General features: G+C 53.4%; 1 protein-coding gene across 1 annotated transcript in view; it reads right to left on the reverse strand.

Annotated features, from left to right (window-relative positions):
- KISS1R (KISS1 receptor) overlaps window positions 1-11,243 on the reverse strand; it is a 260,552-nt gene extending 249,309 nt beyond the window's left edge. Inside the window, exon 1 of the mRNA XM_085637413.1 lies at window positions 10,940-11,243. Within this exon, the coding sequence (XP_085493539.1) occupies window positions 10,940-11,186 (247 nt within the window). The 5' untranslated portion in view covers window positions 11,187-11,243. The remainder of the gene's footprint in view (window positions 1-10,939) is intronic.
- Between the last annotated feature and the right edge of the window lie 10,667 nt (window positions 11,244-21,910).

The following is a 21,910-nucleotide window of genomic DNA, read 5'->3' on the forward strand; positions in this document are numbered from 1 at the left end:
GTGGGGTCTCCGCGTTCAGGCCAGGGTTGAAGTTGCCACCCTTGATGATCCTGCCTGACCGCCTGGCATGACCCGGACTAGAATATCTGTTTATGTATCGGTTGTGCCGCATGTGTGTAATTTGCTACTGTTTCTTGCGGGGGTGGATCTGTGGGGCCGCATAGGATCGGGCCGGGTCTGGGCGACTCCCTTTAGTTCACTGTACGTATTGGCGGGCGGGGACTAGGACGGGACTGCTAATTGTTTGCTTTACTCGCACATTTGGAATGGAGTCTCCCCACCTGCCGTCTTGCTTGCTATTTCAGTAGTGCTGACGATATACAGGGTGGGGGACGCTTAAGGGGCTGTGGTGACCGGGAGTATGTGAAAATTCCTCCTCCTGCTTTCTCTGGGAGTCGGAGGCTGGGAGGTTTTTTCCCACTCTCCAGACTCTCTTTCCTACTTGGGGTTCATCTGGGGCGACAGGCATGCCTATTGGGGGGGGGTGGGCCGTGGCCTTCCGCTGGTATGCAGGGTGGGGGGACGGGATGTGTTCTATGTCTTCTTCGTCTCTATGGCCCTCTTTCTCTTCTGGTCTCTCTGCCTCTTTGGTTTCTTTCTCTTTTATGTTTCTTTGTTTCTTCGGAGTCGGGGCTCAGTGTTAGTAGGGAGTTTCTTGAGTTCTATCATTCTGTGATATAGTGTATGCTCTTCGTTCCTGGATGGTGGCCACCTGCTTTCTTACCAATGCCTTCCTATATAACGCCTCCTTCTGGGTGCTCCTTGAACAGTGATGTCTCTCCTGGTCAGTGATTAGCTTCGACTCCTTTCGATGTTCACTACATCGTACTTGACTACACCATAAAATTAAACCTTTTCTTATCCTGACATTATTGTTCTATGTTTACGAATGTCATTGCAGCCGGCCCCGAGGGGTTGTAGGCAGACGCTGTGTATTTTGCATCTACCGAAATAAAGGTTTTTAAAAAAAAAAAAAAAAAAAAAAAAAAAGAAAGTGCCAGAGCGTGGTGCAGCCAAAAGGCTCGCAGGACCGCGCTGCAGCACTTTCTTGTAAATGAGGCCCATAGTTTTTAGAAACTGTCATAGCTCACTCCCCTAAAAACAATGCCATTGGTGAACTAAGAGACAAGTTTGTAGTCGTGTAAACCCCAAACGTGACATAGATTCTTATTATATATAGAACAACATTACAGTCAATTACATCAAATATAAGTGGTGTTTGTACAGTGCACGTCCTGAACTCAAGTATTTAAAAGTGTGCTCATATGTGATAATAAACAAAATAGAGGAGATGTGAAATAAAATAACTGCTTAGGGTCCCACAATTTGGACAAGCAGGAAAGCTACTATTGACTCCCGGTTATCTGGTTTCACATTTCCAAATTCAGCGACCAGATGGGTATCTCTGTCTCTCTCTATCACGCTCTTTCTCGCTCTCCTACTTACATCAAAAGTCATTTCCTTGGCTTTCATTCTTTGTTCAAAATTAGAAAAACCGACACGTAGATAGCATACCTGACACTGGGCACCAATACCCAAATATCAAGTCAAGAATGCATTTATTTGGGGGGTTTCACACCCCACCTGAACCTATGCCCCTGGCAGGGAAGAGAGTCATCACCTATAGAGGCAGTGAGGGAGGACTTCACCTGTAGAGACAAGAAAGAGAGGCTTCACCTACAGAGGCAGGAGAGAGCAACTCTACACATAGAGGGAGGGAAGAGGTGCGTCATCTAAGGAAGCAAGGACAAATAACTATCCATTAAGAAAGGCAAGAAAAGCTGCACTTATAGGGGCTGAGAAGGAGGAATTCACCTATAGAAGCGGGAAAAAGAGGATTTGCTACAGAGGCAGGGAGGAGAGTCAACACCTAGAGAGGCAAGGAAGATGCACCTCGCCTATAGAGGCAGGAAGGCGTGGGCCTCACTGATAGATGCATGAACAGGGGCTTTAACTGTGGTGGATGGGAAGAGAAGCTTCAACTATAGGGGCAGGGAAGAGAGGTTTACCTACAGAGACAAGGAAGAGGGGCTTCAACTGTAGAAACAGAGAAGATGGCATCAGATATAGAGGCTGGGAAAACGGGCTTCACCTACAGAGGCAGGGCGGAGGGGTTTCACCTATAGAGGCAGGAAAATGGCTTCAAATATAGAGGCAGGGAAAACTGGCTTCACCTTCAGAGGGAGGAACGATGGGTTTCACCTACAGAGAAGACAGGCTTCAACTACAGAGGCAGGGCGGAGGAGCTTAACCTATAGAGGCAGGGGAAAGGGCTTCATCTACAGAGGCAGGGAGGAGGGGCTTCAACTGTAGAGGCAGGGAGGAGGGGTTTCACCTACAGAGGCAGAGAAGAGGGGCTTCAAATGTAGAGGCAGGGAGGAGGGGCTTCAACTGTAGAGGCAGGGAGGAGGGGTTTCACCTACAGAGGCAGGGAGGAGGGGCTTCAACTGTAGAGGCAGGGAGGAGGGGTTTTACCTATAGAGGCAGGGGACGGGGCTTCAATATATAATCAGGAAAGATGGGCTTTACCTACAGGGGCAGGGAGGACGGGCTTCACCTATAGAAATAGGGAAGAAGGGCTTCAACTGTAGAGGCAGAGAGGAGGGGTTTCACCTACAGAGGCAGGGAGGAGGGGCTTCAAATGTAGAGGCAGGGAGGAGGGACTTCACCTACAGAGGCAGGGAAGAGGGGCTTCAACTGTAGAGGCAGGGAGGAGGGGCTTCAATATAAAGACAGGAAAGATGGGCTTCACCTACAGAGACAGGGAAGAGGGGTTTCACCTACAGAGGTAGGGAAGAGTAGCTTCACCTACAGAGACAGGGAAGAGGGGCTTCACCTACAGAGGTAGGGAAGAGTAGCTTCACCTACAGAGACAGGGAGGAGGGGCTTCACCTACAGAGACAGGGAAGATGGGCGTCACCTACAGAGGCAGATAATGCATTCTCACCTGCCCACACTCATTGAGATCTCCCCTGTCCTCGTTAGATGTGGTCACCAGTTCCATCACTCAGTGTGGTCTCCCCTACTTGAACTCAATGAGGTCTCCCCTGCCCACACTCCATGAGGTCTCCCCTGCTCACACTCCATGAGGTCTCCCCTGCCCACACTCCATGGGGTCTCCCCTGCCCACACTCCATGAGGTCTTTCCTGTCCACACGTAATCAGGTCCACCCGGCTGGCGCTCAAGAGGTCTTTCCTGCCTGCACTCACTGATGTCCCCCTTGCCTGGGCTCAGTGAGGTCTCCCCTGCCCATGCTCAATGATGTCTTCCCTGCCTGCACTCACTGAGGTATTATCTGCCTGCTCTCAATGAAACATTCCCTGCCTTCACTCAATGAAGCCCCCACTGCCCACACTCAATAAGGTCCACCCTGCCAGTAGACCAAGAGGTCTCTTGTGCCGGCACTCAATGAGGTCTCTTATGCCTGCACTCAACAAGGTCTCTTGTGCTGGCACTCAACGAGGTCTCTTGTGCCAGCACTCAATGAGGTCTCTTGTGTCTGCACTCAACGAGGTCTCTTGTGCCAGCACTCAATGAGGTCTCTTGTGTCTGCACTCAACGAGGTCTCTTGTGCCTGAACTCAAAAAAGTCTCCCTTGCGCACACTCAATAAGGTCTCCCCTGCCTACACTCACTGAGGTCCCCACTACTCGCACTCACTGAGGTCTCCCCTACCTACACTCACTGGGTCTCACCTGCCTGCACTCAATGCGATCTCCACAGCTGGTGAGGTCTCCCCTTTCTGCACTCAATGACGTCTTCCCTGCCTGCACTTATGGATGTCTTCCCTGCCTGCACTCAATGCTGTTTTACCTGCACACCATGAGGTCCTTCGTGCCCGCAATCAATGGGTCCCTCGTGCCCGTATGTTATGTTATGTTATGTTATTTGGTATTTTTATAGCGCACAGCTGCCCCAGCAAAGGGGCGTCCTGGCGCTTTGACAGATGCTATAACATAACACACAGTAAAAGAAAAGAAATTAACTAGATACCGGGAACAAGAAGGTTTTAATCGCCTGCCTGAAGGTGAGCAGATCTTCAAGAGCTCGAATGTGCACAGGGAGCGAATTCCATAGGCCCGCCGCTAGCACCCTAAAGGAGCGGCCACCCATTCTGCTCAACTTGAAGCGTGGACAGATGGCCAGATGAAGCCCCTCCGATCTCAAGGATCTCGAAGGCATATAGGGCGTGAGAAGAGGGACAAGTGCCGGCGGCGAAAAAGATTTCAAAATTTTAAAGGCCAGGCACAGCGCCTTGAACTTAATTCGCTGTCTGACCGGAAGCCAGTGCAAGGCCGTGATGGTATCAGACACTGAACAATGTCTGGGAAGGCCCACAATGGCTCGTGCGGCGGCGTTTTGTACTCTTTGGAGCCTAGAGGCCTCCGCTTGATTCACCCCTAACAGCAAAGAGCTGCCGTAGTCCAGCCGAGAAAGTATTGAGGCCTGGACTACAAGCTGTCTGGTAGGGGGATCAAAGTACTTTAAGACCGGCCTAGTACCACGCAAAATTCCGTAGCACGTGGCAGCCACCTTCTTGGTGTGATCTCTGAAGGTCAGCGCAGAATCTACCCATACTCCTAAATTTCTCACTCCAGCGGCTGGAATAGGAGTGACACCAAGCTCCGATGGCCACCACTGATTTAATGACGTGTTCCTTGTATGCACTCAATGGCATCTCCCGTGCCTGGTTCACGCTGGCTTCACTCAATGAAGTCTGCCCTGGCAGCACGCAGTGAGGTCACATCTGCCCGAACTCGATGAGGCCTACTCTGCCAGCAGTTACTGAGGTCTCAAGTGTCTGCCAGCAATGATATTGCCCTGCTTGCACTTAATATGGTCTCTCCTGACTGCTCTCACTGAGGTCTCACCTGCCTGCATTCAAAGAGATCTCCCCTGACTGTACTCAATGTGGTCGTCACTGCCTGCACCAACTTAGGTCGTCGCTGCCTGCACTCACTGATGTCTCCCCTGCTGGTAGTCCCTCTTCACTCAACGATGCGGCCCTCAGTGCTCAGCACGGAAGTATACAAACAGGCAGGGCCTGCCTTTGCTAAGATAGTGCCCTAGGCGTGGGTTGAGAGAAGTTTGGCACCCTTCCGATGGTAGTGAATTAGAAGCAGGGGGCCCCTTTTGTGTTCTCTGGCCAGTGCCTGGATGAGCAATGACTGGCCCCTGAACACAAGCATCCCTGGACCTCTCCAGCTCACCTAAGTCACTAATAGCTTAGCTGACTCATGCAGATGAGGGTTTTGTTGTTGTGGGCCAGAAGTGGTCAGACGTTGAAGACAGGGCAAGCCCCCACCCATGATAATAAAGGACTAAATCCACTTTAAACTGGCAAAGCAGACAGAAACGAACAGTCAGCGACAAAAAGAGGCAGAGACAAGAACAGGCAGAGACAAGTACAAGGCTGAAGCAAGACAAGAAGAGCTCCCCTGTACTGCCTCTGGTCCTATCACTACCAGCCCAGCTCCACCTCTACTGCCTGTGGTCCTATCACTGCCAGCTCTGATCCCCCTGTACTGCCTGTGGTCCTTCCTATCGGTGCCAGTTCAGTCCCCCATGTACTGCCTGTGGTCCCCACTATCTCTGCCAGCCCAGTTCCCCTGTACTGCCTGGAGTCCTATCACTGCAAGCCCAGCCCCCACTGTACTGCCTGTGGTCATATCAGTGCCAGCAGCTCCCCTGTACTGCCTGTGGTCCCTCCTATTGCTGACTGTCCAGCTCCCCTGTACAGCTTGTGGTCCTAACACTGCCAGTCCAGCTCCCCATGTACTGCCTGGAGTCCTATCACTACCAGCCCAGCTCTCCTGTACTGCCTGTTGCTCCTTCACTGCCTGCCCAGCTCTCTAAGTCCTGCTAGTGGTCCTATCAGTGCCAGCCCACCTCCCCCTATACTGCCTGTGGTCCCTCATATTGTTGCCTGTCCAGCTCCCCCTGTACAGCCTGTGGTTCTAACACTGCCAGCCAAGATGCCCCTGTACTGCTTGTGGTCCCTCTCATCACTGCCAGCCCTGCTCCCTGTACAGCCTGTGGTCCTATCACTACCTGCCCAGCTCCCCTGAACTGCCTGGGGTCTTATCACTGCCTGCCCAGCTCCCCTGTACTGCCTGTGGTCCCTCCTATAACTGCCAGCCCAGCTCGCCTGTACAGCCTGTGGTCCTATCACTACCAGTCTAGCTCCCCCTGTACTGCCTGTGATCCCATCACTGCCAGCCCAGCTCCCTAAGTACTGCTAGTGGTCCTATCACTGCCAGATCAGCTCTCCTGTACTGCCTGTGGTCCGATCACTGCCAGCCCAGATCCCCCTGTACTGCCTGTTGCCCCTTCACTGCCTGCCCAGCTCCCTAAGTACTGCTAGTGGGCCTATTAGTGCCATCCCAGCTCCCCTGTACTGCCTGTGGTCCCTCCAATCACTACCAGCCCATCTCTCCCTGTACTGCCTGTGGTCCTATTACTGCCTGCCCAGCTCCCCCTGTACTGCCTGTGGTCCCATCACTACCAGCCCAGCTCCCCCTGTACTGCCTGTTGCCCCTTCACTGCCAGCCCTGCTCCCCTAAACTTCATGTGGTCCTATCACTGCCAGCCCAGCTCCCCCTATACAGCTTGTGGTCCTATCACTGCCAGTTCAGCTCCCCTTGTACTGCCTGTGGTCCTATCACTGCCTGCCCAGCTCCTCCTGTACTGTCTGTGGTCACATCACTGCCAGCCCTGCTCCCCTAAACTTCATGTGGTCCTATCACTGCCTGCCCAGCTCCCCCTGTACTGCCTGTGGTCCAATCACTGCCAGCCCAGCTCCCCCTGCACTGCCTGGGGTCCTATCACCGCCAGCCCAGCTAGCACTGTACTGCCTGTGGTCCTATGACTGCCAGCAGCTCCCCCTGTACTGCCTGTGGTCCTATCACTGCCTGCCCAGATGCCCCTGTACTGCCTGTTTCCCCTTCACTGCCAGCCCAGCTCCACTGTACTGCCTGTGATCCCTCCTACCACTGCCAATCCAGATCCCCTTCCTTGCCTGAACCTCCTTCCCTTGCTGTTTCCTCCAGTCTCTTCCTTGCCTGGACTGCTAACTCTTGCTGCTGGCTCTCTTCTTTGCCTGCACCCCCCTCCCAGCCTGCATTTCCCTTACTTGCCTCCACCTTCCTTCTTTCTCTGCAACAGGTTTTCCTTTTCTGCATCCCTCTCGTCTTTGTCGGCAGTCCCCTTCCTTGTCGGCACTCTCTCTTCCTTGTTGGCACTCTCCTTTCGTTGTCGGCACTCTCCCCTTCTTGTCAGCACTCTCCCTTCCTTGTATGTACCCTCCCTTCCTTGTCGGCACTCACCCTTCTATGTCAGCACTCTCCCGTCCTTGCCTACACCTTCCTTGACCGAACTCTCTCTCCCTTGGCAGCACTCTCCCTTCCTTGTCAGCACTCTCCCTTCCTTGTCAGCACTCTCCCGTCCTTGCCTGCACCTTCCTTCGTTGTCAGCACTCTCCCTTCCTTGTCAGCACTCTCCCGTCCTTGCCTGCACCTTCCTTCGTTGTCAGCACTCTCCCTTCCTTGTCAGCACTCTCCCTTCCTTGTCAGCACTCTCCCGTCCTTGCCTGCACCTTCCTTGACCGAACTCTCTCTCCCTTGGCAGCACTCTCCCTTCCTTGTCAGCACTCTCCCTTCCTTTACGGGGTTATCCTTTCCTTGAAGGAACTTTTCCTTCCTTGCATGCACCTTTCTTCCTTGTGGGCACTCTCCCTTCTTGTTAGCACTCTCCCTTCCTTGTCAGCACTTTCCCTTCCTTGTCGGCACTCTCTGTTCATTGTCAGCACTCTCCTTTCCTTGTCGGTACTCTCCCTTCCTTGTGTGCACCTTCCTTGGCAGCACTCTCTCTTCCTTGCCTGCACCTTCCTTGTTGGCACTCTCTTTTCCTTGGCAGCACTCTCCCTTCCTTGTCAGCACTCTCCCTTCCTTGTTAACACTCTCCCTTCCTTGTCAGCACTCTCCCTTCCTTGTCCGCACTCTCCCTTCCTTGTTGGCACTCTCCCTTTTATGTCAGCACTCTCCCTTCCTTGCCTGTACCTTCCTTGTCAGCACTTTCCCTTCCTTGTCAGCACTCTCCCTTCCTTGTCAGCACTCTCCGTTCCTTGTCAGCACTCTTCCTTCTTTGTCAGCACTCTCCCTTCCTTGTCAGGGCTCTCCCTTATTTTTCAGCACTCTCCTTTCCTTGTCAGCACTCTCCCTTCCTTGTCAGCACTCTCCCTTCCTTGTTAGCACTCTCCCTTCCTTATCAGGGCTCTCTCTTCCTTGTCAGCACTCTGCCTTCCTTGTCAGGACGCTCCTTTCCTTGTAGGCACTCTCCCTTCCTTGCATGCACCTTTCTTCCTTGTCTCAACTCCCCCCTCCTTGTCAACTCTCTCCCTTTCTTGTCAACACTCTCCCTTCCTTGTCAGCACTCTCCCTTCCTTGTCAGCACTCTCCCTTCCTTGTCAGCACTCTCCCTTCCTGGTCGGCACTCTCCCTTCCTTGTCAGCACTCTCCCTTTCTTGTCAGCACTCTTCTTTCCTTGTCGGCACTCACCCTTCCTTGCGTGCACCTTCCTTGTCGGTACCCTCTCTTCCTTGGCAGCACTCTCCCTTCCTTGTTAACACTCTCTCTTCCTTGTCAGCACTCTCCCTTCCTTGTCAGCACTCTCCCTTCCTTGTCAGCACTCTCCCTTCCTTGTCGGCACTCTCCCTTCCTTGTCAGCACTCTCCCTTCCTTGTCAGCACTCTCCCTTCCTTGTCAGGGCTCTCCCTTCCTTGTCAGCACTCTCCCTTCCTAGTCAGGGCACTCCCTTCCTTGTAGGCACTCTCCCTTCTTTGCCTGCACCTTTCTTCCTTGTCAGCACTCACCTTTCCTTGTCAACTCTCTCCCTTCCTTATCAGCACTCTCCCTTCCTTGCCTGCACATTCTTTCCTTATCGGCACTCTCCCTTTCTTGTCAACACTCTCCCTTCCTTGTCAGGGCTGTCCCTCCCTTGTCAGCACTCTCCTTTGCTTGGCAGGGCTCTCCTTTCCTTATCGGCACTCTCCCTTCCTTGCCTGCACCTTCCTTCCTTTTCGGCACTCTCCCTTCCTTGTAGACACTCTCCCTTCCTTGTCAGCACTTTCCCTTCCTTGTCAGCACTCTCTTTTTCTTTTCGACACTCTCCCTTCCTTGGCAGGGCTCCCCTTTCCTTGTCAGCACTCTCCCTTCCTTTCCTGCACCTTCCTTCCTTGTCTGCACCTTCCTTCCTAGTCGGCACTCTTCTTTCCTTGTCAGCACTCTCCCTTTCTTGTCAGCACTCTTCTTTCCTTGTCGGCACTCACCCTTCCTTGCGTGCACCTTCCTTGTCGGTACCCTCTCTTCCTTGGCAGCACTCTCCCTTCCTTGTTAACACTCTCCCTTCCTTGTCAGCACTCTCCCTTCCTTGTTAACACTCTCCCTTCCTTGTCAGCACTCTCCCTTCCTTTCCTGCACCTTCCTTCCTTGTCTGCACCTTCCTTCCTAGTCGGCACTCTTCTTTCCTTGTCAGCACTCTCCCTTCCTTGTTAACACTCTCCCTTCCTTGTCAGCACTCTCCCTTCCTTGTTAACACTCTCCCTTCCTTGTCAGCACTCTCCCTTCCTTGTTGGCACTCTCCCTTTTTTATCAGCACTCTCCTCCCTTCCTTGCCTGCACCTTCCTTGTCGGCACTCTCTCTTCCTTGGCAGCACTCTCCCTTCCTTGTCAACACTCTCCTTTCCTTATCAGCAATCTCCCTTCCTTGTCAGGGCTCTCCCTTCCTTGTCAGGTCACTCGTTTCCTTGTAGGCACTCTCCCTTCCTTGTCAGCGCTCTCTCTTTCTTGTCGGCACTCTCCCTTCCTTGTCGGCACTCTTCCTTCTTTTTCCGCACTCTCCCTTCCTTGTCAGGGCTCCCCCTTCCTTGTCGGCACTCTCCCTTCCTTGTCCGCACTCTCCCTTCCTTGTCAGCACTCTCCTTTCCTTATCAGCAATCTCCCTTCCGTGTCAGGGCTCTCCCTTCCTTGTCAGCACTCTCCCTTCTTTGTCAGCGCTCTCTCTTTCTTGTCGGCACTCTCCCTTCCTTGTCGGCACTCTCCCTTCCTTGTCAGCACTCTCCCTTCCTTGTCTGCACCTTCTTTCGTTGTCAGCACTCTCCCTTCCTTGTCAGCGCTCTCTCTTTCTGGTCGGCACTCTCCCTTCCTTGCCTGCACCTTCCTTCGTTGTCAGCACTCTCCCTTCCTTGTCAGGGCTCTCTCTTCCTTGTCAGCACTCTCCCTTCCTTTCCTGCACCTTCCTTCCTTGTCTGCACCTTCCTTCCTTGTCAGCACTCTCCCTTCCTTGTCAGCGCTCTCTCTTTCTTGTCGGCACTCTCCCTTCCTTGTCGGCACTCTCCCTTCCTTGCCTGCACCTTCCTTCCTTGTCTGCACCTTCCTTCCTTGTCAGCACTCTCCCTTCCTTGTCAGCGCTCTCTCTTTCTTGTCGGCACTCTCCCTTCCTTGTCGGCACTCTCCTTTCCTTGCCTGCACCTTCCTTCGTTGTCAGCACTCTTCCTTCCTTGTAGGCACTCTCCCTTCTTTGTCAGCGCTCTCCCTTCCTTGTCGGCACTCTCCCTTCCTTGCCTGCACCTTCCTTCGTTGTCAGCACTCTCCCTTCATTGTCAGAGCTCCCCCTTCCTTGTCAGCACCTTCCTTCCTTGTCGGCACTCTCCCTTCCTTGCCTGCACCTTCCTTCGTTGTCAGCACTCTCCCTTCATTGTCAGGGCTCCCCCTTCCTTGTCAGGGCTCCCCCTTCCTTGTCAGCACCTTCCTTCCTTGTCGGCACTTCTCTTCCTTGATTACACTTCCCCCCATGTTGGCTCTTTCCTTCGTTTCCATAGACCTCCATTCCCTGCCCTTATCACCCCACCCCCTTCACCCCGAGGCCTCCCAGACCCCCTTACCTATATAAAAGTTGGTGACGGTCCTCATCTGTTTGTGCTTGGAGATGACGTAGATCACCAGGGAGTTGCCTGCTAGCCCCACCACCATCAACAAGGCAAAGAAGAGGGGCACGAGCCAGGCGTCCACCAGCCTGGGGGGGCTGCGAGGTTCCGTGCTGTTGCCCTTTGAGTGCGATCTACCCGAGTACGACTCGTTGAGCGGGAAGGACTCGTTGTCCAGCTCTGGGGTGGCAGAGGCTTCCCACATGGCCACCTTGGGGGCGGTGGGAGGTGGGCGGCGGGCGCTGAGTCCGGCAGGCGCCCCCTTCAGGAGCGGTGGCCTGGCACAGGTGAAGCAAGCTGGCACATGTGTAGGGAGACTGGCAGAGGTGATTGACGATGGAGGAATGGTGCCACCAGTGCGCTTAGCTGGAGGAGGGCGGCTGGGAATGGTAGATGAAAGCTGGCACAGGTGGTTAAAAGTTGGCACAGGCGGATGACGGGTGGAAGAGGTGGACAAAGGCGGGCACGGGTGAAGGAAAGCCACCGCACGCGGACGCAGGGGAGTGAGGCTGGCACAGGCGGGGAAGGTTGGCACCGGCGGATAAAGTCTGCAAAGGCAAGTGCAGTTGGAGGAAGGCTGCCAAGTGGAGGAGCGCTGGTCCACGTGGGCGTAGAACAGAGACTGGCACAGCCTGAGGAAGTCTGGCACAGGCGGGCGGAGGGCGGCGCAGGCACTTCGGTGCAACAGGACGAACACTGGCATAGGACGACCCACTTTGATGCTGAGGAGTGAAGGACTGCTCAAGCGAGGCTGGCACAGACAGATGAAGTCTGGCAAAATGGGTGAAGACTGGCACAGACGGATTCAGCTGAGGGAATGCTTCAGAGGGGAGGGGTGCTGGTGCACCTGGTTGCAGGATAATAGACAATGGCATAGGCTGAGGGCGCTTGACACGGCTGGGCGAGTCTGGCTGAGGAGGGGAAGGTCGGCACAGTGGGTGAAGGCTAGCACAGACAGATGCAGGCAGGGATAGGCTCCCGGAGGGGGGGGGGGGGAGTGCGGGTTCACCTGGTTGCAGGAGAACAGACACTGGCATAGGCTGAGGGCGCGTGGCACAGGCTGAGCGAGTGTAGCTCAGGAGGGGAAAGTTGGGACAGTGGGTGAAGACTGGCACAGGCAGATGCAGACGGGGGAGGCTTCCAGAGGTGGGCGGGGTGCGGGTCCACGTGGCTGCAGATGAACAGAGACTGGCATAGGCTGAGGGCGGTTGGCACAGGCTGGGTAAGTCTGGCTCAGAAGGGGAAGGTAGGCACAGGTGCTGAAGACTGGCACAGGCAGATGCAGACGGGGGATGCTTCCAGGGGTGGAGGAGTGCGGGTCCACGTGGGTGCAGACGGACGAAGACGGGAGTGGATGCTGGTGAGTGGGCGGTGGGTGGCACAGGTGGGTGACTGGTGGCCCGGTCCAGGAGGAGGCACAGGTTACAGCTTCGATTCTCCGGGGTCTCCTCTCAGTCAGATGCGCGAGTCACGGCTTAGATTCCACCGGTCTGGTGTCAGTGCGGTGCGGGGGTCTCAGACTCTACGATGGCTCCCTCCAGGGAGGTGCAGGGATCAGGCAATGGATTCTACGGGGTCTCCCCCCGCCCGTGGGTTGCGGGGTCTTAGATTCAGTCCCGTGCCTGGTTGTTCAGCGGCATCTGAGTAGCTTGTACCCGGAGTAAAGCAGAGACATGAGCCGGGAGCTGTCCATCAGCACCCCTCCGTCAGAGACCAGTACCCCTTCCTCTAAATCCAGCCCCGCCTTCTAATTCAAGCCCCTCACTCAGAGTCCAGCCCCTTCCTCTAAATCCAACCCCTCCCTTTAAATCAAGCCCCTCCCTCAGAGTCCAGCCCCTTCCTCTAAATCCAACCCATCCCTTTAAATCAAGCCCCTCCCTCAGAGTCCAGGACACCCCTGTAAATCCAGCCCCTCCCCTCAGAGTCCAGGACACCACCTGTAAACCCAGCCCCCTCCCTTAGAGGCCAGGACAACACCTGTAAATCCAGCCCCTCCCCTCAGAGTCCAGGACACCACCTGTAAACCCAGCCCCCTCCCTCACAGGCCAGGACACCCCTGTAAACCCAGCCCCCTCCCTCAGAGTCCAGGACACCCCTGTAAATCCAACCCCTCCCCTCAGAGTCCAGGACACCACCTGTAAACCCAGCCCCCTCCCTCAGAGGCCAGGACACCACCTATAAATCCAGCCCCTCCCCTCAGAGGCCAGGACACCTCCTGTAAATCCAGCCCCTCCCCTCAGAGTCCAGGACACCCCTGTAAATCCAGCCCCTCCCCTCAGAGTCCAGGACACCACCTGTAAACCCAGCCCCCTCCCTCACAGGCCAGGACACCCCTGTAAACCCAGCCCCCTCCCTCAGAGTCCAGGACACCCCTGTAAATCCCGCCCTTCCCCTCAGAGTCCAGGACACCCCTGTAAACCCAGCCCCCTCCCTCAGAGTCCAGGACACCACCTGTAAATCCAGCCCCTCCCCTCAGAGTCCAGGACACCACCTGTAAACCCAGCCCCCTCCCTCAGAGGCCAGGACACCACCTGTAAATCCAGCCCCTCCCCTCAGAGTCCAGGACACCACCTGTAAATCCAGCCCCCTCCCTCAGAGGCCAGGACACCCCTGCAAATGCAACCCCTCCCCCAGAGTCCAGGACACCACCTGTAAACCCAGCCCCCTCCCTCAGAGGCCAGGACACCACCTGTAAATCCATCCCCTCCCCTCAGAGTCCAGGACACCATCTGTAAATCCAGCCCCCTCCTTCAGAGGCCAGGACACCCCTGTAAATCCAGCCCCTCCCCTCAGAGTCCAGGACACCACCTATAAACCCAGCCCCCTCCCTCACAGGCCAGGACACCCCTGTAAACCCAGCCCCCTCCCTCAGAGGCCAGGACACCACCTGTAAATCCAGCCCATCCCCTCAGAGTCCAGGACACCACCTGTAAACACAGCCCCCTCCCTCACAGGCCAGGACACCCCTGTAAACCCAGCCCCCTCCATCAGAGTCCAGGACACCCCTGTAAATCCAGCCCCTCCCCTCAGAGTCCAGGACACCACCTGTAAACCCAGCCCCCTTCCTCAGAGGACAGGACACCACCTGTAAATCCAGCGCCTCCCCTCAGAGTCCAGGACACCCCTGTAAATCCAGCCCCTCCCCTCAGAGTCCAGGACACCCCTGTAAATCCAGCCCCTCCCCTCAGAGTCCAGGACACCACCTGTAAACCCAGCCCCCTCCCTCACAGGCCAGGACACCCCTATAAACCCAGCCCCCTCCCTCAGAGTCCAGGACACCCCTGTAAATCCAGCCCCTCCCCTCAGAGTCCAGGACACCACCTGTAAACCCAGCCCCCTCCCTCAGAGGCCAGGACACCACCTGTAAATCCAGCCCCTCCCCTCAGAGGCCAGGACACCACCTGTAAATCCAGCCGCCTCCCTCAGAGGCCAGGACACCACCTGTAAATCCAGTCCCCTCCCTCAGAGTCCAGGACACCCCTGTAAGGACACCCCTGTAAATCCAGCCCCTCCCCTCAGAGTCCAGGACACCCCTGTAAATCCATCCCCTCCCCTCAGAGTCCAGGACACCACCTGTAAGCCCAGCCCCCTCCCTCAGAGGCCAGGACACCCCTATAAACCCAGCCCCCTCCCTCAGAGTCCAGCTCTCGTCCCTCTAAACCCCCGCCCTCGCTTAGAGCGCCGCGTCCCTCACTCTCTCCCGTCAGTCCGTCTCTCTCTCTTCTCTTCTTCTTCCCTCTGACTCAGGCATGCAGCGCTTCCCCCTCTCACCCCAACAGCATCCCTCCCCCTCCTCTCTGCGAGCCCAGAACTCTCCCCTCTTCCAGTTCAGTCGTCCCTCCCCTCCGCTCTCAGTGCAGCACACCTTCCTCTCTACCTCTGAGTTCACCATTTCACCTCTCCGACTGGGCAACCATCACCCCTCTCTCCCTCTCTCCCTCCCTTCCTCCCTCCCCCAGACTCAAGCAGCCCTCTTCCTCTCTGTCCACGACTCCTGTGTCTCCCCGCCTTGTTCTCTCTACTTCTGGGCAGGAGTCTCTGCCTCCCTTGACCTCTATCCTAAGAGTCTGCCTTTTCCCTGGGAGTCTACTTGATTCTGCTCCCCCGTCTCTCTGCCCGTGGACGTCTCTCTCCAGCTGTCTCCTTCCCAGCCTGGCTGTCTCGAGAGTCTCTCTCTCTTTCTTTCCCTCTCTTTCATTTACTTTTCTCACCCAAACGCTGCCCTCCCAGTCTCGCCTCTTCCCTTCGTGTGCCCCTCTCACCTGCCCCTCTGCTCCCTCGTGGACAGTGGGCTCTCTCTCCGACTGTCTCTCTCTTCTGTAGCCTGTCTGTAAGTCTGGAGCCTGTCATTGACAACCACCACTCTCCCTCTGTCTCTCGCTCTCTCTTCTCTCCTCTCTTTCACTTTGTCTCCCTCCTCTCTCTCTCTCTTCTTTTTCTTCTCCCATCTCTCCCTCCTCTCTCTCGCTTTTTCTTCCCCTCTCCCTCTTTCTTCCTCTCCCCCTCTCTTTCTTCCGCCCTCTCTCTTTCTTCCTCTCTCTAGCTCCTCTCTCTATCTCCCATATCTCACTCCTCTCTCTCTTCCTCCCCCTCTCCCTCTTTCTTCCTCTCTTACCCTCTCTTTCTCCCGCCCCCTCTCTTTCTTCCTCTCTTTTGCTCTCTTTCTTTCTTTCTCTCTCTCTTTCTTCCTCTTCCTGTCTCTTTCTTTTTCTCTCTCGCTTTCTTTCGCTCTCTCTCTTTCTCTACCGTTCCCTCTCTCTCTCGTTTTCCCCTGCACCTTCCCTCCCTCTCTCGCCCCCCTCGCTCCTCGTCTCACTCTATCCCCCACATTGTCTGACTCAGAGTAGACACGTCTCTCATGAGGATGGGCCCTTTCTCTGACTCTTCCCGTCCCACTGTGGCTGCTTTTAACCGTGGTCTCTATTTGTGCCTGTTGACTCAGCCTGTTCCCGCCCTATCCTGCGCCAGTTGTATTTGACTGTATCACCTGTCTCTGTCTGTGCCCGCAGCCGCCTCCTGTGGCCACTTCTACCTGTTCCAGCGCTCTCTATTCGTGCCCTGTCACCTGCGCCAGCTGTCTCTAGTTGTGCCCAGCCGGGCTGTCTCTAGTTGTGCCCAGCCGAGCTGTCTCTAGTTGTGCCCAGCCGGAAGCTGTCCATCAGCACCACTCCTTCAGAGTCCAGAACCAGTCCAGCTCCCCTCCCAACCCCGGCCCCCAGGCTCCAGCACCCTCCCTCTAATTCCAGCACCCCTTCCTCAGAGCCCAGACCCCCACCCCCACAGAGTTTACACCCCTCCCTCTAAACCGAACCCGACCCGCAGAGTCCAGGACCCCGCCCTCTAAACCAAACCCTGGCCCTCAGAGTCCAGCACCCTCCCTCTAATTCCAGCACACCTTCCTCAAAGTCCAGACCACCACCCCCTCAGAGTCCAGGACCCCTCCCTCTAAACCAAAACCCGTCCCTCACTGTCCAGGACCCCTCCCTCTAAACCAAACCGAGGCCCTCAGAGTCTAAGACCCTTCCCTCTAAACCAAACCGAGGCCCTCAGAGTCTAAGACCCTTCCCTCTAAACCAAACCGAGGCCCTCAGAGTCCAGGACCCCGCCCTCTAAACCGAACCCCGGCCCTCAGAGTCCAGACCTATCCAGCTCCCCTCCCAGTCCCGGTCCCCAGGGTCCATCACCCTCCATTTCCAGCCCCCATTCCTCAGAGTCCAGACCCCCACAGAGTTCACAACCCCTCCCTCTAAACCGAACCCCGACCCGCAGAGTCCAGGACCCCTCCCTCTAAACCGAACCCCGGCCCTTTGAGTCCAGGACCCCGCCCTCTAAACCGAACCCCAGCCCTCAGAGTCCAGGACCCCTCCCTCTAAACCAAACCCCGGCACTCAGAGTCCAGGACCCCTCCCTCTAAACCAAACCCCGGCACTCAGAGTCCAGGACCCCTCCCTCTAAACCGAACCCCGACCCGCAGAGTCCAGACCACCACCCCCTCAGAGTCCAGGACCCCTCCCTCTAAACCAAACCCCGTCCCTGACAGTCCAGGACCTCTGTCAACATTTTCAGGCGTAAGGACCCCCTCCTGACAAAAATTTCTAAACCTGTAGGCAGGGCTACTGGAATTATGAGGAAGGTGAGGACTAAACTACGGGGAACAACATTTACAACGCAACTTTTACAACGCACTACACTTACAACGCATTTTTTACAACGCAACATCCATTACAACGCATTCCATTACATAGCATGACACTACAACGCATTTTTAAAAACTACCTTTACAACGCATTCCATTACATTGCATACTACCTTTACAACGCATACCATTACAACGCATAATATTACACTACACTATCCAACACTTACCCTACTGTTGCACCCCCTGGAGTTAGAATAGTAATTTTTACCCCTATACTATCCAACACTTACCCTACTGTTGCACCCCTTGGAGTTAGAATAGTAATTTTTACCCCTATACTATCCAACACTTACCCTACTGTTGCACCCCCTGGAGTTAGAATAGTAATTTTTACCCCTATACTATCCAACACTTACCCTACTGTTGCACCCCCTGGAGTTAGAATAGTAATTTTTACCCCTATACTATCCAACACTTTCCCTACTGTTGCACCCCCTGGAGTTAGAATAGTAATTTTTACCCCTATACTATCCAACACTTTCCCTACTGTTGCACCCCCTGGAGTTAGAATAGTAATTTTTACCCCTATACTATCCAACACTTACCCTACTGTTGCACCCCCTGGAGTTAGAATAGCAATTTTTACCCCTATACTATCCAACACTTACCCTACTGTTGCACCCCCTGGAGTTAGAATAGTAATTTTTACCCCTATACTATCCAACACTTTCCCTACTGTTGCACCCCCTGGAGTTAGAATAGTAATTTTTACCCCTATACTATCCAACACTTTCCCTACTGTTGCACCCCCTGGAGTTAGAATAGTAATTCTTACCCCTATACTATCCAACACTTACCTTACTGTTGCACCCCCTGGAGTTAGAAAAGTAATTTTTACCCCTATACTATCTAATACTTACCTTAAATGCAATTTAATATTATGCGTTGTAATGGTATGCGTTGTAAAGGTAGTATGCGATGTAATGGAATGCGTTGTAAAGGTAGTTTTTAACAATGCGTTGTAGTGTCATGCTATGTAATGGAATGCATTGTAATGGATGTTGCGTTGTAAAAAATGCGTTGTAAGTGCATGCGTTGTAAAAGTGTGCGTTGTAACGACATACATCCCTAAACTACGCATCAGGCTTGACTAAATTCTGTGGGAAGAAAATGTAAATAATGTAATGTGATGCTGTGTATTTTGGGAAAGCATTGCTTCATTATTTTGACATTTTTTACACACAGTATCACTGAGGAAAGATTTCACCCCATCAGTACCAGTTTATAACCAAAATATGGCAATGTCTAGTCAACCTTTGTGAAGGGGCTTCCACTCCGCAGGAATACGTGCTGCCACATTAGAAGCTCACCTGGCCCCGGCCGGGAGCAGCAGGGGTCCCTTAAAACCCTGGCGGTCTTGTGCAGAGCTAAGCAGTTTACCTATGCCGCTTTCATCTCACCCCCTCCCTTCCATCCCTCTCTCCTATTCTCTCCCAACCCCAGATCCCTCTCTCACTTTGCAGGCCATTTTCTTTCACCCTTTTTACAACTTTTGGATTCTCCCTTTTCAACCTCTCACTTCACCTTTAATCACCTCTTGCCAGTCTGTCTTTTCACTGCCCTCATCTCTTACAGTCTCTCGCATTCATCTCATGGCCTCTCTGGCCCCGTCACCTCCCGTGCCCCTAGCACTTCTCATTCACCTCAAGTCTCTCCATTCAAATTTCTGTCTATTTGTATCTTACACCTCTCCAGTCCCTCCATTCATCTTTTCCATCTCCCCTTTGTACTTTCACACCTTCTTGAACCAATGTCCCTCTCCCCTGTTACCTCAGCGCCAGTGCCTAATTTGAGCAGGTTGTTTCCGGTGCTTCGCGCTGGCACCTAATTGTGCACACTGGCACTATGACAGTCTTCCACATGGTGGCTCTGTCTGTGTAATTTAGAGATGAGCAGAACCGCTGTTTATTAATTCAATATACATTAAAAATGATAAACTCCTGGCACCCGTGCCGTTCTCTTAGCTCTGGGGGCTTCAATAGTCTGAATAGTCACACTTGTACAGTGTTATGGTTGGTAGTTGCATGGGAATTGTCATTGGCCGCGCAGGCAATGGGTGGGTGGGTAAAGTTGCAGTGGCCGACTGGTGAGGTCCCTGGCACATGTTTTATTACACATTAATCACTGCTCAGCACCCGCCCCAGTACTCCCTCTCTTCCCCTATCGCTGCTGTCCCTCACCCCTGCCGCATCAAATTATCTATTTAGGTCACAGATCATCTCTCAGCTATCTTCTCTCGCAGTTTGACAGTAGCCCTCACCTTTGGCTCGCACTCACTTCTTGCGTGTCCGCACTTCACTTCAACACTTCACATTTCTCCTCATCCCAGACCTCTTCAATCGAATTCTCTCACTCCCTTGCTGTCCTCTCTAATCCTCTCATCTCTCCTCACCGAGCACACGGGTTGGACCCGTATGCTCCTCTCGGCCTGTACCACTCTGCTTATTGTTCCCTAATTCAGGAAGGCATGAAATGTCTGTCTCGCTGTTTAGCTGCAGGCCGTGCAGTTATGGAACTTGCACCCTCCTTTGCTTTGCTCCATCAAGAATCTATTATCCTTTGGGAAGATATAAAAAGCATTGGCATAGCCAATAGGTCTCGCCTTTGGAACCGTTTAAGTATTTAGTTATGCAGTACAATATCCTTGGTGCAACAACATCAACTGTTGCATGGCTAAACACTTGTAAGTTCCCAAAGGTGAGACCTGGCTTTGCCGATGCTTGTTTTGTGCAAGTTTGGGGCGCACCCAAGCACTGATTACACAGGCTGGGGAAAGAACAGGCAAACGAGTGGCAATAAACTAGTCACTCACAGCCTTATCACAGCTCAAGAGGAAAGACTGTAAATCACCAGGAGGAGATGAAAGAAACCAGGTGCCTCTCAAAGTAGCCATCGCTGGCTGCAACCGAGCTTTCTCCTCTTTTTAGCCAACAGTGTGCACATCTGGAGAGATGTTGGCAAAAAAAAAAAAAACAACAATAACTAGGGAGGCCAGGAAACAGAGCGCCGAACTCCGATGGAACAGGGTAAACATGGGAACTGGGAACTACCGGTATGTGGGTCTCAGAGATCTCTCTATTGAACATAGGGCGGGGAAACATCAGCCATAACCTCACAGGGCTGTTGCTCCCATGAGCAGCGGAAGCAGTGCAAGAAAGGGACAGGCTTTCTCCAAGTGACTGGGAAACGAGTACTATAGATGGGATATTTCCCTTGGTACCTTGATCGGACATATTACTCCCAAGAAGACCCACACACATTGAACTAGGAAGGTTGACATACAGTCACAAGTTGTTTGTAAGGCACAAGATATTTTACTCCTAAGCAGTAACACTACCAGACCTGACACAGGTTAGGCGGCGTGGCTCACGACCCAAAGCGTTACTGCAAACTACCATGAAGAGATGATAAACTGTACACTTATCAGACGGACTAGAATGGATGGTCTAATTAAGTCTGCTGGCTTGCTGAACTGCTCATGATCACAGATTTTAATCTCGATGGGTCCACTCAGCCTTTCACCCTTCAGAGGTCAATAAAATTAGTACCACTGAGATGGATAACAATACACGTGTAGGCTGCACCTAAAAGCCCCAAGGGTTGATTTGTGCTCTTTACAAATACATGTTTTGTAAGACCACTTGTCTCTCGGCCCTTCAGGAAATACCTCTTTAAAAATAACACACGCCTTTCAAAACACACACCCTTCAAACCACACACCCACACCAGTGTGGTTCAGGAACAAATGCCTAACGGAGAACCTGCTCTAGAGAATCGCAAGTAGTCAAATGTTTTCAGACAACGCACAGAGGCAAAGTAATAGCCAGCTGCTGTGTTATACAGCTGCCCAGTAGAGTAACATAGCATATGATTTACAGAGTTAAATGTGAATAATAGGCTAGTATGCTAGCTAAAGATTTACACAAATATTATGCGGCAGCAATGAATCATTTTCCTTCAGATGCTGCAAGTCACAGTGTGTGCCAAAATTTGTCGAGGTTACAAACATGCAGTTATACACAGGGGTTAAAACAATTTAAAACTATTTGTGAAGTGTTGTGTTCAGTGGTGTAATCATTACGTCATCAATGAAGCTGAAAGTACAGCAGTGTGATCGAACCGCGTAAAAACTACCAGTTACCAGTTTAATTGCTGCTGCTAAGCCAATCGGAGACTGGCAGGGGGAGCCCCATGGCGAGAGGCAGGGACAGACAGACAGTAAGAGCGAAAGAGAGTGGGCGAGAGACAAAGAGGGGAGGAGACAGGCAGTGCAAACAAAAGTAAGAGAGAGAGAGAGTCCGAGAGAGAAGTAAAGAGAGCGCGCGAGATGCAGAAATCCAAAGCCTCAGAAGAGAAACAAAGGCGAGAAGAAAGAGTGAGAGACAGGCAGATAGAGCCAAAGACCAAGAGAGTGCGAGAGACGACCACATAGTGGTGAAGAGTAAGCGAGCAACAGCGCATGCGCTGTTCTAGGCTCAGCCTAACAACTGTTCTCCAATGTTTGGCGCCCCTGATATTCCTTCAGGGTTATATTTTTCAAGTGCGTTAACAATGCTCAAATTATTTAGGAGGTTAAGGAAATGGGCGCCACTCGGTGCCCTATCGGCTTTACAAACTATTGTAGCTCGAAGGCGGGGGGAGGGGCAGAGGCAGGGAGCAAGCAAGAGGAAAGACAGATGGCGCTGAAGGCGGGCGGATCGTGCGTGCATGCTCGCGTGAACGCAAGCTTG

Source organism: Triturus cristatus, chromosome 12 (genome assembly GCF_964204655.1).
Source record: "Triturus cristatus chromosome 12, aTriCri1.1, whole genome shotgun sequence".
In the NCBI taxonomy this organism is placed as follows: domain Eukaryota; kingdom Metazoa; phylum Chordata; class Amphibia; order Caudata; family Salamandridae; genus Triturus; species Triturus cristatus.